Source organism: Cornus florida, unplaced genomic scaffold (genome assembly GCF_030987335.1).
Source record: "Cornus florida cultivar Cherokee Brave unplaced genomic scaffold, ASM3098733v1 CherokeeBrave_3.0.0_Hap2_Chr10, whole genome shotgun sequence".
NCBI classification, from domain to species: domain Eukaryota; kingdom Viridiplantae; phylum Streptophyta; class Magnoliopsida; order Cornales; family Cornaceae; genus Cornus; species Cornus florida.
The window spans coordinates 112,342,624-112,361,427 of NW_026775580.1; the positions used below are offsets into that span (position 1 = coordinate 112,342,624).

Sequence of the window (18,804 nt, forward strand, 5' to 3'; positions counted from 1 at the left end):
CATATATATCTTCCCAACACCCGTGTGAACAATAAAACCTAACCAGTATGATGTTTTCTTGGGTAAGTAAGGAGTGTGATTTTTAGGAGACGATCATAAAAAAATAAAAATAAATAAATAAATAAAAGGAAAGAAATCCTCTAAAAATAAAACCTTTCACGCTTTTTTACCTAAGGTACCAAAATTTCCTAAATTTGGTCATGAGGAAAGCGTTTGGGATCAAACCCTCACAACCTATAAATTGACCATTTTTTTTTTTTTGTTTTTTTTTTTCATTTTCTTCTTATCTGGAAAAACACACGAGATGACACAAATACCCCTAAAAGATTCTTTAGTTTTGAGGTGGTATCTAATTTAGTAAGGTTGTATCTAATTTAGTGACATAAATAACAAAACACAATAAAAATCTCACTGTCACCTAAATATAACATACCAATCTAATTGTAGCTTCCATTAACAATAGAGCAGTAAAGTCAAGAGAGTCGATGAATCACATTCTATATTTTTCTTTGATTAACATATATATATATATATATATGTCATCTTTCAAATTCTTCTCTTATCCAATCTCTGTCATGCTTCTTTGTCATTCTTCTGTCATTTTCCATTATGTTTTTACTATAAATGCAACACACATCTGGCTATTTCAATTACCCCCTAACTAACCCTCTCTCCCTCTTTTTCTCATTTTCTCTCTGGTTCTCTGTCAAGCTAGCCATGACAACTTATGCTAGTGATCAATCTGATCATCATCATCACAAGGTGAACTTTGCCGCCAATAGAAACTTTTCCACCGCGTTCAAAACCGACCTTAAGGAGACCTTCTTCCCGGATGATCCATTCGGGCCATTCAAGAATGAGCCATTGGCTCGTCGCGCCCAGAAAGCAATACAATATTTTGTTCCAATTTTTGGGTGGCTGCCCAAATACAGTCTCTCTCTCTTCAAATATGATCTTCTTGCCGGGATCACAATTGCTAGCCTTGCCATACCACAAGGAATCAGTTATGCCAAACTTGCTAACATTCCTCCCATCATTGGCCTATGTAAGCTTCCATCACACACACACACACACACACACACATATAGTTATTATCGTGCTAAATAAATAAATATATTTGAATTTTTTTTATGCCTATTATATAGAAATAAAATTTTCTTTTATATATGCATGGGTTGGTTTGTGTGTTGCAGATTCGAGCTTTGTTCCTCCTATTGTTTATGCCGTTTTCGGAAGTTCAAAACATCTCGCGGTTGGAACAGTTGCGGCCTGTTCTTTGCTTTTAGCTGCAACCATTGAAGAAAAAGTGAAAGCAAAAGAAAACCCAACTTTGTACCTTCACTTAATTTTCACTGCTACTTTCTTTACGGGTATCGTCCAGACAGCTTTCGGTTTATTAAGGTGAGACACGAATTTTATATATATATATAATATAGTAGGTCTTATAATTTTGCCTAACTCGTGCAAGTATCATTATTTATATATTTTATTATTATATTAGTAGTGAATGAATTATTAAAAATTTATTCATAATAGATCTACAAAGATGTATATAAAAAAGTTTAATGTAATAAGGTTAAATTGATAAAAAAAAAAAAAAAAAAAGAAGGTAATTTGACTTTTCAAATTAGATATCTATTTTGCAACAAACAAAAATACAAAAATTAATATTTTTTTTGGGATAAAGGAAATATTATTTTATGAAATAAGATCGGCAATCATAAAAATAAATATCCCTTCCAAATTCTTTTCAAGTCCCACTACAATAGCCGAAATTAAAATTACTAAAAGTATTTCCTTACCAATGACATCTTAAGAAATATTTGTAGTAAATTGTCTAATTTAATAATTTTTAATGGTTATTTATACCAAATACAACTAAGTGGAGGACTCCTCTTTCTTATTTGTTACATAATTAGCCAATTAAAATAGTAAGTCTAGCAATTCACTGCAATTGTTCGTTGCAAAAATCATTTTTCAAAAGGTAATTCCTACAAAGCTAATAAATAATTTTAATTTGGAATATCTCAAGCTTCATTTTTTTGATATATCATAAGTATAACCCTTTTGTTTTTACTTGTCCTCCTTGTTTTACTATATTTGAGCTTCAGGAATTTTTTTTATTCTTTATTTGTCCACTTACATATATGTATTGTGTGTATAACAAAATTAGACATAATTCTGTATGCATGGAAAATAAAATATATATATTTTTTTTATACATGATCTTTATCTTATTTTATTTCAAATTTAAAAAGATATAGAATATTTTTCAGTGAAGAATAATATATTATAATTTAATTACATTTTTTTATAAAAATTAGAAAATTTCCTTTCATGCACGACTTAGGCCCCAATTATAACTTTCTGGTCCACCCCTGAACAAAAATCCTTGTTGAATATTATTTATTGGAGTAAAACCAAATATAAACTAGTATTTGTAATATTACTTTTATTTTATAATGTCCTCTCCTCTCATCATAATAGATATTTCAATTTATATAGTTTATTTTTACCATTCAAATGAATTGATGAAGTGAATACTTCTAAATTATATGAAAGTTGCAATATCTTAATTGAATAGATCTTCTTTTAATTAATATAATGAAATATATTGAAATGAGTAGAATCTAGATATGCCCACTAAAAGTTTTGGATAGGTGCATCTCCAACACTTTTTGTGATGAAAAATCATTTCCCTCGTTTTTCAAGATTTTATTAATTAAATTATTCATGATTGCTGATAAAGATTTTATTAGTTTAATACTTTATTACAAAATATTCGCAGACTTGGAATTTTGGTGGATTTCTTATCGCACTCGACGATCACCGGTTTCATGGGAGGGACTGCAGTAATTATTAGCCTACAACAATTGAAGGGCGTGTTTGGATTGAAGCACTTCACGACTCATACAGATGTGGTTTCTGTTTTAAAAGCACTTTTCAGCAATACAAAGGAGGTAATTTTAATTCCTCTACACAAATATTTCAATAATTGGTTTAAAAACAGAGTCTTACCACTTCTTACTTAATTCTGCAGTGGAGATGGGAGAGCGCAGTTGTGGGTATCATATTTCTTACATTTCTCCAATTCACCAAGTTCGTGGTGAGTTACCCCTTCTTACACAAATGCAAGCTTATATACGTGTGAATGTAAACGCAACTCTGTAAAATATATTTGTATATATATATATATATATACACACACAATTATTGGTGAACTCCTTTTTGAAATATATATATATATATTGACGTTGCAGAAGCAAAAGAAACCGAAGCTATTTTGGGTATCAGCTATATCTCCAATGTTGGTCGTCATTGTTGGCTGTCTTTTTGCTTATTTTGCTCACGCGGAGAAACACGGCATCCAAATTGTTAGTTTTCTTTTCCCTTCCATTTTTCGAATTCATCATGACTTCACATCTATTTTTAAGAATTTTATGGTGTCTGTCACACGCACAATTATTGTTGTTAGTATTAAATTCTGAATAAGTTATGTGTTTATTCAAATCAATACATTAAATAAGTGTCAAGTTAAATTGAATAAAATTTTAAGTAAAATATGAATATCCCACTTATCAAATAAAATTCATGAGAAGTGAAAATTTAAAAAACACCAAAGAGATTTTCAATTTATGATGACCTCCTAGAATTTCAACTTTAAAGATTTTTAGTATTCAATTTTATCAAAAAAAAAAAAAAAAACACCCTAAGTTTCGAAGACCCTTTTAAATTTTTTGAAAATTAAATTAAGCAAACCCTATTACTCTTTAGCCTTCTTTTCTTAGCCTAAAAAGGGACCTCATGAAAAGAATCGATCGAAGCATACTGGACTAGTGTCGCGTAGGCCAAGTATTTGTTGTTGTGTCATATTCCAAATTATAAATTTTTTATTTTTTATTTTTTTATGGTACCAATTAAAAGTCAATTCTCCATGTTCTAAAACTAAGTTGTTAATGACTTAAATATTACTCCCTCTATTCTATATTAGTAGTCCATTTTTTCTTTTTAGAGTGTCCAAAATTAAATGGTTCATTTTAAAAAGTCAAACAAAATAAAAGCCATCTTTTCATAATTACCCTTTTAACTTTTTAAAAATTTTATAACTTAGTGTAATATATATTTAATGTTTAAAGAATAATTTAGTAATTTGAGAAGGAAATAATACATTAATTACATATTTTTTAAAAAAATTATAAAATTAAAAATGAATAACTAATAAAGAACGGAAACAGCATCACATGATGATATCACTCGATGTGAGTGAATTTTGTCAACTTGTGGCATGGCTCAATTGTTGTGTGGTGAGGTTGTATAATTACAGGGATTGCCATAAGACAGTTTGTATTGTGATGGTTTTATTTCCTATTTGAGATATTTATACACGTGAGAGCTGCCTACCAATGTGAATGGGTCATCATATACAAGAGCCGTGATAACACAAGCAAAGCATGTAGGGGCATGTAATGATGTTATTATATTCCCTGTCCCGAATGTCTTTCACACACGTCTCGTACTGCGCTGCACTGGTAATTTGATTTTATTTTTACTTTTTTTATTATATAAATTTACGATTATTATTTCATATTATAATTTTAATTAAAAAATTTATTAGTTATTATTATGAAAATTATTTTAGTGCTTGTTTGTTCTTTCAAAATTTAGTTTGTATAATCGTGTTACTAATTATTATTTTCTAGAATTTTTTGCAGCCCAAATTAATGAAATCACAGATTAACTATTATCATGAATTTTCAGATTAACTATTATCATGAATTTTTATTTTTATTTTTATTTTTTTTACATATGTGATATATTAGAATTGGAAATTGTGTTTTTGTCTTTTTCATGTTTTATTCTTGATTCATTGAATATGATTTTTTTTAGTATATTTAATTAAATGAACTTAATTTTAAAACAGCAATGAATAATAATATAAATATAATGAATCAATGTTTTAATTTTTACATATATTATTTTGGTTCAAATTATATATATATATTTTTCAGCAGGGGCAATCTTTAATAGCAATAATATATATATATATATATATATATATATATATATATATATTATTGCTATTAAAGATTGCCCCTGCTGAAAAAAAATCTTCCCACTGTATAGGGGCATGCATCTTATAGTCAAAAAGGTGTATAATCTATATGTGCCAAAAACATAACAGTCTCATTTCAATGCATCAAGTAATCGGAAACAACTTTTTATTATTATATTCGGTTGAGGAATCCTTTGTAATAGTTTTGATTTGGATTTGGATTTTCGATTACAGGTGGGTGACTTGAAGAAAGGACTAAATCCTCCATCCCTAAAAGATTTGAACTTTGAAGCCAAGTATCTACCGGTAACTATAAAAGCTGGGATCATCACTGGCATGATAGCTCTAGCTGTAAGAACGCTGCTAGTTTACAATTAATTTTACTTCAATTTTTTTCCTACAAATTTTTAAGTGGTTGTTATTCAAATTATATAATTTTATCAAATATATATATTCGTTGCTTGGTTGTAGGAAGGAATAGCTATTGGAAGGAGTTTTGCTATAATGAGAAATGAACAAATAGATGGGAATAAGGAGATGATAGCTTTTGGTCTGATGAACATAGTTGGATCTTTCACATCATGCTACTTGACTACTGGTGTGTGTGTGTGTACTTAGTTGCTTCTTGTAATTGTCATGTGTGTGTGCGTGTGTATATATATATATTTTGGTTAGTAATTTTCATAATAATATTAATGAATTGTTTAATTTGCAGGTCCATTTTCAAAAACTGCGGTAAATTTCAATGCGGGATGTAAGACTGCAATGGCAAATGTAGTGATGTCATTATGTATGATGCTGACCCTCCTGCTCTTGGCTCCTCTGTTTAGCTACACCCCACAAGTGGCTCTTTCTGCGATCATCATGTCAGCCATGTTAGGGCTAATAGATTATGAGAAGGTTTATCACCTTTTCAAGACTGATAAATTCGATTTCTGCATTTGCATGGCTGCTTTCTTAGGTGTTGCTTTCATAAGCATGGATATCGGCCTCATGATTTCGGTGAGCTTACTTATCAATGGCAAATGCTAAGATAATACGTACCGGCCTTGAAAATGTTCTCTGAATCATTTTTATTTATTTATTCAGGTAGGGCTTTGCCTACTCAGAGCACTTCTATATGTGGCTAGGCCTGCCACTTGCAAGCTTGGAAATTTACCAAATTCGGGTTTGTTCCGCGACGTAGAGCAGTATCCTGGTGCAAAGGAGTTTCCAGGGATCCTAATTCTGAAACTAGGTTCCCCTATCTACTTTGCAAATTCCAACTACATCAAAGAAAGGTAGGCCTTTTTTTTTTTTTTTTTTTTTAATCTTTGTGTCTGGGTTGGAAAGAGAGTGGTGCTAATTATGTATATATGTGTGTATCATAATACTCTTTCACTTTGAATAGGATTTTGAGATGGGTGAGAGATGAACAAAGCATTACAGAATCAAAAGGCAATGACGTTGAGCATGTCTTATTAGATTTGGGAGGTAATTAATGCCGATGATAATCTTTCCCTACAATGATTTAATAGAAAATATATATTGGTTAATGTTGTTGCTAATATAATAATATATAAATGTAGGAGTTACATCCATCGATCATACAGGCGTGGAAGCCCTAGGCGAAGTCCGAAGAAGCTTGGAAGCGAAAGACATCAAGATGGGATTAGTAAATCCTAGGATTGAGGTGGTGGAGAAGTTGTCGGTGACGAAATTCATAGATAAAATAGGGAAGGAATGCGTGTATTTGTCAGTGGAAGATGCAATTGAGGCATGCAGATTTTCACTCAGAAGTTCAAAGCAAGAGAGTGGGCACTGGGAGGCCAATGATGCATAAGATAGAGGAGAGACAGAGGATGGTCATTTGGTGATTAGTGTAAAATCAGATTTTGGAAAATTGTATAATATGGTTGTCATCCTTAGATTAGGTTTGTAAGGATGGTCACGTCTTCAATTTGGAAACCAATTTCATGTACTGTTTGCTAGCTTCAATCAAAATTAATGCTATCATGTGATTATCCCGAACCATATAATAATTTCTCATACTTTACTCCTTTCTTTCTTTTCCTGTTTCATTTCCATTCCATAAAGTGTACCATTTGCCAATTGCAATCCTTATGTGAATTTCCATTTAAAGTTCTATGCATCAGAAAATATAATTGTATTTTTTTATTATTTATTATTATATATCAATTGTACCATTTGAAGAAATCCCAAAAGCCAATTGTTATTATTATGTTTTTCCATTGAATCTTTTTAGGGTCTGAAAAGAAAACCAGCCCATTTCACAACCCATCATTCATGTGGAAACAACTAAAACCATAATAGCCCATGGAGTTTACTAAACCAGCCCATTGAGGAAAACAACACTGTAGCAATTAGTCTGTTATGTTGTTCCATTCATTTTGGATGCCTCCCTGGTTTACCCGTTTGGCAACTGTTTTTATTTTGTATTTTTTATTTTTAGCTATTCCTAACAACTTCTAATAACTCCAACATTATAAACATAAGCATAATACAAGAGACAAAAGCGTAAGAAAATGTGGGATTATTTTATGTGACCCACTTCATCAACTGTGGGAACCAAACTGTTAGTGATCTCCCACCTCGTCAACATCAACATTAGTTCTTCTATAAATGACAAGAGTCGGACTTCACTCGTCAACTAAAAATAATTATTAATGTGATAAGCTTAGTTAAGCGAGAAAATCGGTAGTGGAACAAAATCCAAGTAAAAAAAAAAATTGATGATTTTGGTTGCTTCCGCAGTGTAACAAAAGCATAGCTCAAAATAAATAAAATTTAGAATGACATTTTTAACTAGCTATTTAATTGTTCAGATTTGTAATACTTTTCACCAAATATGTTTTCTTGTTTTTATTTTTAAAAAATTTACTTAGAAAATACACTCTAAAATAGAAATACTATTTAACTGTTAGCGGATGAGATGTCTGTGATCTCTCCACAAGAACTGATCTGGATTTGGACTTAGAAGCCCGTTGTGCCTTACAACTACGAGAATCAAATTGTTTCTGTACCGTAAAAATAAGAGGAACCTAAAGTTGATTTGAAAGCAATCAAACCATAACATCTCCTTAATTGTCGTTAATGGAGAAAAATCAGCTTACTTTTTTCCCTTCATTATAGTAATTGCTTTAAGTACGAAAACAAGCAGGCCACAAATCTGTATTATTTAAATTTTAAATTATTTTAGGAAGAGAATCTTTTCACAAATCTCTCTCGCGTAGTCATGTCATTCAGTAGCCAGGAGTGCTATTGGAGGGTTAATGTTTTGTTTGGTAAGAATTAAGGAAAAAACGTGGAGAGAAAATAGAAAGAAAGAACAAAAAAAATTTTGTTTGGCATAGACAAGACAATGAGAGAAGAAAAAAAAAAGAATGGATAAGCATATTTCATCTTTTACCAATTTTGTAACTAGGCTAAGAAAAAGAGGAAGGTTATTATTTATTATAAAAGTTTATAAATTACAAAAAATTTCTCCTTTATTATTTATTATAAAAGTTTTAAAATTACAAAAAATTTCTCCTCTTATCTATCCACAACATTTCCATTAACAAATGTCTCATTTGAAAAGTACTATATATATGTGTGTGTATATATATATATATTGGTAACATTACCATCAACCTTCTTATATTAAACTTATAAAAAGTAAATTATCACATTTGTAAATAGACATATTTGGTAATTCATTCACTATTAATATAATAAAAAAATATTAAAATTTATCCTCTTAAAAAGTTAGATTTCCAAAAAGGGATATTTAGTTTCAATTTTTTGACTATTTTTTTTTTTATGTGAAGGAAATCAAAGAAATTAGAAGAAAAGGAAGAGTAAAAGAGAAAATAAAGGAAGAACGAGAAAGATTTTTAGAATGGATAACTTGTAGGAGGGCAATTCAAAATATTACAGGAATAAAAGTCAAAAAAATGAAACACACAAAAAATAATAATAATAAAATAAATGAATGTGAATTTGTGAGATGAGAACCGCTTAATTGATTTTATTTATATGAAATGAATTTTAAATCTTATATGCCATATTAGGTTTAAAATATTCTCGAGGAATGTCATGAGGCTAAGGCTGCAAAAGCAATCCTCAAACTTTATTTTGAGCCAGTTTGATGATTCAGTTGCCCATATTGCATATGTAATACTTTTGTCATTTTCATCTTTTACGTTTTTTACCTGTCCTTTTTGTCCCGTTGTCATTTCACTGAGTGACATAATTCATATATAGGTGAAAAATTGTTAATGTGGCACAATTTCTTTTGTATATAGATGAGCCCTTTGAAGTATGTTTTGCAATCGCAGTATGGATTGCGATTATGATGTAATAAATTTTGTTGAATATTGATATAAATTGATCGAATTTATTAGTTTATAAATGTGTATAATAGTATCGAGCTCTTAAAAAATAGTTATAAATTGATCGATGGGTTGCATATCAGTTCATACGATGAATCATGCTTTGAAGATGAAAATCATTTCCAAAAATAGCATTTCAGATAGACAGAAGTGCATCCTAGCTGTTATATTTTTCATATATATCTTTATATTCAGAATAGCGACAATTTTGCCATGTTTGGTATGCATTTTATTTTTGGTGTTTTTGTTTTTATCGGATACTTAACAGTAAACAGAGAAAAAAAAATACTTTTACATGTTTTTATAGCAACAGGTACTGTACCTATGAACAATAAATTTATATTTTTTTTGAAATATTTTTAAATAACATTTTTAATCTAATCATCATATTTTTCAAACTTGCAATACTTTTTTAACATGTTTTTATATTTTTGTTTTCAAAAATTTTGTAACAAATGAATATTACGAAACGTGCTCCTAATTATTAATCAAAATACTCTATAAATAAAATACTTATTTTATTTCAAATTAAAATAAAACGTAAAAACAAAATACATACCTAACAATTCCTTAATAAATTTGATTATATATCCGCAGTCAATTGGACTGCTGAACTTGAAATAGTCCACCTATATGTGTAGATATATTGTGCACAATAATCCTCTTCCTTACCTGCAATGTTTCATGTAAGTAAAGAGGACAATAAAAATAACTTTTCAAGTTGTAAAAATAGTTCTAGACTAAGAAGCAAGAACACGTTTTTTAGAATTTTTGTCGGTATTGGACATTTAATCATGTGAACATGGTAGGAACATGTAATATCCCGATATTTGAATTTTTTTTTTTTTTTTTTTTGGATGCTTTCAAAACATGGTAGAATGCTTTTGTAATTATATTTTTTTTATAAAAGCAATTGAAAATCAATGCAATTTAAAATATACCATTCATTGTTCTAGTAACAAGATTGATTGGGTAGGACATCACTTTTTCAAGGCAAGGAATTAAAGATTAAAAATTTATTGTCGAATCTTATTGATACATTTCGTGCAAACTGCATTCCGTACACTATCTTAAATAGTACTCTAACAACTTTCTTAAGTATGATTGGTATGAATTTTATTTTTTATATTTTTGTTTTTGTACTGTAATAATGAATAGTAGAAAATATATACTATTTGGTAAAATAATTTTGTTTTGATAATGTTAAAATGTACACTAACTTAATATTTTTATATGTTTTCGCATTCTAAAAAAGGGTTCTGTACCAATGAGCAGTATCAAAAAATTTTGAAATGGCCTTTTTAAACTAGTCATTATATTTTGTGAAGTGCAACTCTTTTTATCAAATGTGTTTTTAAATTTTTTATTTTAAAAATTTTGCAACAAATACACATTAGCAAACATGCTACCAATTACTAATCAAAACATTATAAATCAAGACACTTTATTTTAGATTAAAACAAAAATGCAAAAGTAGAACGCGTACCTAGTCGGTCCTTAGTTATTGTACACGAAACTCACATACATTGGTTGAGAGTTGGTAATATTCATAATTTTGGGCCTTTTTCCCCATTGAAAAATGAAAATGATTTCTCATTACAAAAATAATAATAATAATAATGCTTATACTCCCACCAGTGAGATACAAGCAAAAATGATCGAAGTCTGCGAAACGTTTTTTGAAATAAGAAAAGCATAAAATAATTTTCAAAAATAAGAAAATAGTGTTACGGGAGATCATATTAACACTGTTAACTTCTTCTGTTTAAAAAAAAAAAAAAACTTGTACTATTCTCCATTTGAATTTTTCCATAAATAATACTTATGAAAACATTACTCCTTCTATTCCAAAACGAATATTTTTTTTGGAGAACTATTTGTGAGTCACAATCCCTCAAAAGAGACATTTATTTTGGAACATCAAATGTATTATTTTTCAAAAATAGAATGCACAAGTAATTTTTGAAATTTATTATAGATTGTGGGAGATTTTTGAAGAGTAATAATTAATAATATATTCATTTACTTTATAAAAGAAAGCAAATGAATAAAGAAAAATAGGATGAGAGATTGGTAAGCATATGATATGATACTTGTTTATTCTCTGCCCACCCATTTATATATAGCTTCTACGCATAAGAGTTTGTTATATATATAGCTCAAGAGTTTGTATATAAAATCTTTTAAGCCACGAATCTCAAGCTAATACATAACTTCCACGGGAAAAAAGAAGTAGAAGAAGGCAAGCAACAAATTAAGCAAAAGCTCCAAAAGGCAATCTCTCTCTCTCTCTCTGCATATATAAACACACACACACCCCTATATATATTATATGTATGTAGCCCAACTACTTTTGTAAACAACAACACAGAAACACATAAAGAGCAAAAAGAAGAACAAAAACAGAAAAATTCTCTCGCTGTAGTGGGTTTGTTAGCATCTTCTTCAACAAGAAGATACTTTTATTCGTCAGTTCTTCATCTTTACCAGGTACGTTTCAATCCAAATCTTGAAATACTCTTATTGCATACCCAACATTTTTCTATACGTACAATTTCGATCTTGAATGTATTGTTGTTATAGTGATATTATATTTATAAAACTATATTGATCTCTGTTCTTTCTATTACCTCTATGATTATTACAATTCTTTCCTGTATGATTCCAATATAACATGAATGTCAATACTTGTAGATTATCAGGGAAATGTAGGAATTTTCTTCTTCGGATTTGCTTATAGTTTTGATATTCCATATACTGTGTTTTTTCTTCCAAGTCTCTGTACGTACAGAGCAAAGTAAAGTGATGATACAATGACCAAGCATGCCCTTGTTTTCACTAGGATTATGGTTGACATTGATGGCGTGATATGTGAATTGTTGACTTGTTTGAGGGTATTACAGTCAAAAGGAATACTGCATAAAAAGTTAGTTTGGTGTGACTAGGAGAAGTGCAACGAATGAATGATTCCTTGATGACCCGTTTGGTCGATGCCTACACGTCTCCTCACCTCTCTTGAGGAGGAGGAGCCTACTCGAATTTGGCAACTTTGTAGATTCGTTACTGTTCATTAAATAATTGTGTCATTTGCATCCATCCAAACACATTCTCACTCCTCAAAAGATTATACGACATAGATTATGAAGCATATTTTGAAGTGATGTTACCGTTATCATATCTGAACTCATATTTTTTCAAAAAGTTATCCAATATATGGGAAAAAATTATATAAATATCATATTATGTTGTCTACGCCACACTTTCTATATCCACTAAGGCTTCATCCGACCGACTATACTGATATGACTATGAAACCAATTATATTGTGAAAGTCAAAAATTAAGTATTCAAATTTTTCGATACAATTCGAGGGGACTCTTTTATAATCGAAATTAATCTAACAATCAATACTTACTTGTCATATACATCATTTTTTTGGTCAAATTCTATTGTTTTGGGGCTCTAACCTCTAGTTTTAGACTTTCAGAATAGTAAGAGAGATAGCCCCTCAAATTCAGTAGTGGTTTTTTTTTTTTTTTTTTCGTTATCTTATTTTATTAATTAGTTCTTATATCATTATATATGTTTATATAGATTGTTCCGTTTGTATTAGCTTCCATTTCGTAATAAAATCGGGAGAAAAATAAGGGATTAACCATCAATTATGTAAACTAGGGTTGGTCGTTAGATGAAATGTGTCCCGTTGTGCAAATATGAAATATGAAATGTGTCCCGTTCTGTAGTGTATATGACTAGTAGTGTATATGAAAATCTTGTAATGAAGTGCACAAAAAGTCATATTATCTTTTATATTTTTCAATGATTGACTATATTTGCACTATGTGGTATATATGCAATGCTCGATATCATTCCATAAAAGTAGTGGGAAATGCACAGCGAATGGCTTAGCAGCCAAGGCGTGCTCAACATTGGGTGCGTCAGTGATGGAAAATGCACTGTGAACGAGTGACTGAAAATGTTTTTTTTTTTTTTTTTTTGGTGGTGGTCCTTTAATAAGTTTGAATTTGGTTGAATGGTATTTATTAATTTCACACCAAGGCCTAGACTATCTAGGTGGAGTAGCATATTGCCATTGAACCATAAAGTTAATCAATAATTGTATTATTTCAATTTATTTTTTCCAAAATCAGACACCAATCTCAACACAATGTTATATACCATCAGTCTCAACCATGTGCATGTCTTTGAAAACGACTCTGATTAGCTGTCATCTTTTTCTTCTCTTTTTTTGCCAATTGTTTAGCTGTACTCGTATTATCAATGCCCAGATGTTGGATCCAATTTTCTTCATCATTGAAAAGATGTTGGATCTAATTTTCTTCCAAAAATCCCTCTTCACATCTCACAATTCCAAAGAAACAGGCCCCAAAAAATACAAATAAACATGCATAAACAAGTGTTACCATGAGCACGAATTTTTGCAGGACAGTACAATATCGGCACACACGTGTGAGTGATAAAATCCATCTAATACGATATATTTCATATTTTTGACATAATCTCTTTTTTCAGAGTATTATACTGTAAAAGATCCGAACTCAGTATCGTGATCAGTGGGCTGTGATCCATGCTCAATCCACTGAAACTGTGATGAGCATGAACCCAGGTTCAACCCAACTTGGGCTTGCAATATATATAAAGCATTGGACATGGGACTCTAGCTCGTTCTTGGACTTATCACTCTGTTATGAATGGACACTGCTAGTCACTAAATTTTCCCACTTGGCAAAAACACTTTATACATGTCATACTAAACATGACCAATGCATTAATTGCAGATGAAAGAGAAAAAAAAAGTAATGGATGAAAAGAGTATTGCGAGATCGAATTGAAGCTGAAATGGAGGGCCCGTCAAACCCAAACAGCAGGTATGCCAAGCTTATGGTGGAGGGGTCTTGGTTCAGTCAATTCCGTCACGGCTCAAACCCTTGGATGGCCAGATACGTCTATAGCTTGATGTTTCTTATCACTAATTTGCTTGCATGGGCCGTTAGGGATTATGGCCATACCGCCTTGACAGAAATGAAGAGTAAGATTCCTTCAATTCATAATATCCAATAAATAAATAAATATATATCTATATATCTATATATATATATAATACACATATCTATACCGATTGTATGTATATATATATATATTACATGTATCATTTAAACGTAAGTTTTACCTTCTACCATATTTACACGTTCTGAATACATATAATATGATGTATTATTTAAACACATGCCTCATTAAAACGTGAGACCACCCCCTCTAAAAATTAATTACTAATCTTTGTATTTGTGGCAAATTGAGTAGGTGCATTGTGAATTAGAATTTTATTATATTTTAATAAAGAACACATATAGAAAGCAAAGGAAAAGTTAAATAAATAAATTAGATGGGCCACCTGTTTGCAACTCACTGCAACATAAGTTTTTGGATTTCATTATCTGCCATTATTTTAGATTCTTTTTAATAAATTTACATTTTTCTCCCATTGTCTTTTCATAATTACAAAGAACCCCCTCATGTCTTTAAAATTACACTGCTCCCCATCTTACCGTGTTGAAAATATTAATTGCACTGTTCATGCTTTTCTTGCCACAAGGAGTGTTCTAGTATGACTCTTACCAGACATTGTGCCATGTTAAAGGCTTTAGAGTAAGGAAAACTCTAAACTTGCCGGAGAGACGTGGGTGTGGGTTGCTGTGTTGGGGGCATACACCCATGTCTCAAGTTGTCGCGCATCCACAAGTGTAGCACGATTTGAATAACCATATTTGAGAAACTCTTTATAGCGGCTGCAAAGGAAGTGCACTGTAGAGCTGCAGAGTGTGAAGTGAACCATTCATGCATGCCAATGAGACTCATCATAAAATTAATGTATGTTACTATTATATCATGTCTTCACATGCTGCTAACATAATTTAATGTGATTTCAGGACTGAAAGGATGCCATGGTGGCAAAGACTGTTTGGGCATGGAAGGAGTATTGAGAGTGAGCTTCGGATGCTTTGTATCCTTCCCACTCCAAGGAACTTTATTTACTTCTTATTAATTATATGAATTAATTTTTTAGTAAAATAGGTAACAACTTAATAATATGGTGGAGGAGGTTTGACCACTTAAAAATTGAGAAAATGAAATGATCACTGCAGCTCGATGTGGGAAAATTTTCAATTCAGACTATATATATTTTGACTTGGAACTGGTTGGCTTCGAGTTAGTAGCTCAAGATTGGCATACAGATGTAAAAATTATTGATTGGTATGTGGTCTGTTGATCATCCATGTTTTTTCAAAAGTAGATTGGAGTGAGCCTTAATAACATATTAGACATTCTATTTCACAATGTTTCTTTCTACAGTCGGTACCTCAAAGTTGCATGTATCTAGAGAAGTGTGGCATTCGGGATGGTGGATTGCCAAGATTCTCCTGATGGTTGCACTTATGGTGCTGCCATTTTTTGTTCCTACAGCCATTATTCATGTTTATGGTTAGTGTGATTCAGTCTATATATTATATTCCTTTTAGTTTCAATTATAAGATCTCGTGGTGTTGTGTAGTCAAGTTGTTGTTAAACATGTCTCTGATGCATTCTCCTTTGGCAGGGGAAATTGCACATTTTGGCGCGGGGTATTACTGATTAGTCTTATCTATTTGTGTCTCCGAATCATGCATAATGATTTTTAATTAATTTTGGAAGTTCAAAAACAGCCTTGGTACCCTTATCCAGTGACTCACAACATCACCCGGAGATTTTGAATTTGATCTTTAATTTTTACAGGGTTTTCCTACTCATTCAGCTTATAAGCATTATCAGTTTCATTAGATGGCTGAATGATTGTTGTCATTCTGACAGTTGTGCAAATAAATGGTAAGTAGAGAACAATTCCCTCCGAAACACAATTCATAGTTACCGTTGGTGTCATTACTGATTATAAAAAGATTTCCACGGCAGCCGCATCCATGTAATGGTAATTGCAGCTGCTGCATTCGTGGTGTGCATATTGGGGATCATTTTGATGTACATTTGGTATGCCCCAGAACCATCATGCCACCTTAACATTTTCTTCATTACCTGGACACTAGTACTCCTCCAAATCATGACCAGTGCTTCTCTCCACCCAAAAGTAAGTTTTACTCTCTTGTTTTTTTGAAGGTTAAGTTTAATATCATTCATATTCTGAGGTAATGTCATATATATATATATATATCTATATACATAAATTTTGGCTGAAACAGGTGAATGCTGGCTTGTTGACTCCCGGATTTATGGGTCTTTATGTGGTCTTCCTCTGCTGGTCTGCCATTAGAAGGCATGGTCTCTGATCCTCTAATCTGCTGCCATGATCACAATATACTGCTTTAACAAAGCATTCTCCATTAACAAATAATAATAATAGTAGTAGTAGCAGCAGCAGCAATAATGATAATTATAACTGTTACTATTATTTTTACTGCTATTATTTAAATTTTGATACCATTGTCATTTGCTATAACTCAAAGATGCAAATCAGGTTTCCTTTCCCTTACCAAACTTGAAGGATCTATACGAAAAGCGAATAGTCTGTGTATTATTATGTATTCAGAATTTATACTTATGTGTTCACCTGCTCATAAGGAGCAAATTCATTTTAACAGAAATGTTAGTTATTGAACCACTTATATGTAGAAAACCTGAAATGAACAGTCAGTTTAAAATTTTATCCCTAAATTATGACAACTTAATTTCATCCCATCTTTGAATTCTTATGGTTTATCAGTATTGTAACACTCCTTTGTCTCTCTATAGTTTATCTTCAGTCAACCTTTGTATTTAATCGCACTTTGATAATTTGATTACGCATTGTGTTCACAGTGAACCACCAGAGGAAAGATGTATCAAGAAGGTGGAAGCTGCAACTAAAGGAGACTGGCTCACCATCATAGTAATATTTGGATTTCATAATAATTTTTACAAGTTCTGTTTATAATTACTTGCAGTTTCAACAAAAATGGAACACTGTCAACTAAAATAATCTTCTTCATTTTTTTATTTTTTTTTTTGTAATAATATTTTGTCCAAACTTTGAAGTCCATATAGCTTCTGTAATCATAACTAAAGCAGAAAAGCTGTAGTTGCCACAGCTATTAGTGCATAACTATTTGGAATCTATTCCACAAATGATGATGCATTTCATATCTTGGCAGAGCTTTATCGTTGCAGTGCTTGCAATAGTTATTGCAACCTTTTCGACCGGAATTGATTCCAAATGCTTTCAGGTTCGTCTCCCTCGACCTCTTTCAGTTCCCTAACATGTTCACAAAATGTATCTGACAACAAGTGGTGCAGTTCAGGAAGGATGAGACACAGGCAGAAGAAGATGATATTCCATATGGTTTTGGCTTCTTCCATTTTGTTTTTGCCACGGGGGCAATGTACTTTGCAATGCTATTGATCGGTTGGAATGTCCATCAATATCATGACATGAGAAGGTGAGTTTCCATATTGGAAGTGAATTGGTAATTTTGTGTAAGAAGACCACCGCAATATTCGCTATCTGATTCTAATGCTTACAAAAAATTGATGAATCCAAATGTTTTAAAAACATGCCATAAAGATCTGATCATCCAGCAATTAGTGTTTTTCTTCGAAAGAAGTTCATGAATTACAAACATCTTTAAGAAGAAAGAAGAACAATTGAAGAGGAAGATTTTAGGCAGGAGCTTAAATGCTTAATTAACTGTATAAGTGACATCTTTGCAGGTGGACACTTGATGTGGGATGGACCAGTACTTGGGTCAGAATAGTAAATGAATGGCTGGCAGCCTGTGTTTACTGTAAGTGAACTAAAAATCAAATGGTCATCTGTTGGATTAGGTTCATTTCAAGTTCATTTGAATGTCATTAAAGATTTTCGAAGCAGCCTAGTTTTATATATAAAATGGTATTTTTTTACAGTATGGATGCTGGTGGCACCAATCCTATGGAAAAACAGACGAATTGCTGAATCGACATAGGAATCGAAAATAGAGTATTCGATGATTGCTTCATTGATCTGTTGTGCATATGGTAGTCCGCCGTCTCGAGCCAGGTAGAAAGCATAGAGCCTCCAGCATACTGATCAGGACTTTTAAGCCCCATGGACAACTAAATATACTACTACTACTACTACTACTACTTGACCAGATTTGTTTCATTTTTAAATGAAATAATTATCCAATCCTCCAGCCCTTCACACTACATACATTCATCTCTTTCTCTGTGTCTTTTAGAACATATTATTAGTACTTGTAAATATTCTACTCAGGGAACATATATGAAACCATATAAATTTGTCCATTCTTACTCTTCAATCAAATAACAACAACGGTTTTTAAGGCATCGTAT

The 18,804-nt window shown here is 31.2% G+C and overlaps 2 protein-coding genes across 3 annotated transcripts; both read left to right on the forward strand.

The window, feature by feature from the left end:
* Positions 1-667: 667 nt before the first annotated feature.
* Positions 668-7,154, forward strand: LOC132277217 (probable sulfate transporter 3.5). Its single transcript, XM_059778996.1, has 11 exons — positions 668-1,045; positions 1,194-1,401; positions 2,789-2,960; positions 3,041-3,106; positions 3,261-3,374; positions 5,288-5,404; positions 5,525-5,651; positions 5,769-6,055; positions 6,143-6,333; positions 6,444-6,526; positions 6,622-7,154. Exons 1-11 carry the CDS (start codon positions 718-720, stop codon positions 6,873-6,875), a joined length of 1,947 nt encoding a protein of 648 aa, XP_059634979.1. The 5' UTR covers positions 668-717; the 3' UTR covers positions 6,876-7,154.
* Positions 7,155-11,571: 4,417 nt separating this feature from the next.
* Positions 11,572-18,657, forward strand: LOC132277219 (uncharacterized). 2 transcript variants are annotated; one of them, XM_059779001.1, is made up of 13 exons: positions 11,579-11,916; positions 14,226-14,476; positions 15,375-15,448; positions 15,768-15,927; positions 16,043-16,067; positions 16,219-16,308; positions 16,393-16,564; positions 16,677-16,750; positions 17,293-17,362; positions 17,625-17,696; positions 17,767-17,909; positions 18,181-18,254; positions 18,376-18,657. In XM_059779001.1, exons 2-13 carry the CDS (start codon positions 14,251-14,253, stop codon positions 18,432-18,434), a joined length of 1,239 nt encoding a protein of 412 aa, XP_059634984.1. In that variant the 5' UTR covers positions 11,579-11,916; positions 14,226-14,250; the 3' UTR covers positions 18,435-18,657. The 2 variants fall into 2 exon arrangements, with proteins under 2 accessions (XP_059634985.1, XP_059634984.1); XM_059779002.1 differs by lacking the exons at positions 18,181-18,254; positions 18,376-18,657 and having other exon boundaries at positions 11,572-11,916; positions 17,772-17,906.
* Positions 18,658-18,804: the final 147 nt, after the last annotated feature.

Bases quoted from the DNA above. Each gene is read 5' to 3' on its own strand.
- LOC132277217 (XM_059778996.1), top strand. From the start codon at position 718: ATGACAACTTATGCTAGTGATCAATCTGATCATCATCATCACAAGGTG. The intron at 3,107-3,260 runs GTGAGTTACCCC...TTGACGTTGCAG, and splicing joins TCCAATTCACCAAGTTCGTG to AAGCAAAAGAAACCGAAGCT. The intron at 6,056-6,142 runs GTGAGCTTACTT...TTATTTATTCAG, and splicing joins ATATCGGCCTCATGATTTCG to GTAGGGCTTTGCCTACTCAG.
- LOC132277219 (XM_059779001.1), top strand. From the start codon at position 14,251: ATGAAAAGAGTATTGCGAGATCGAATTGAAGCTGAAATGGAGGGCCCG. The intron at 15,449-15,767 runs GTATCCTTCCCA...ATAACATATTAG, and splicing joins GAGTGAGCTTCGGATGCTTT to ACATTCTATTTCACAATGTT. The intron at 17,697-17,766 runs GTTCGTCTCCCT...CAAGTGGTGCAG, and splicing joins TTGATTCCAAATGCTTTCAG to TTCAGGAAGGATGAGACACA.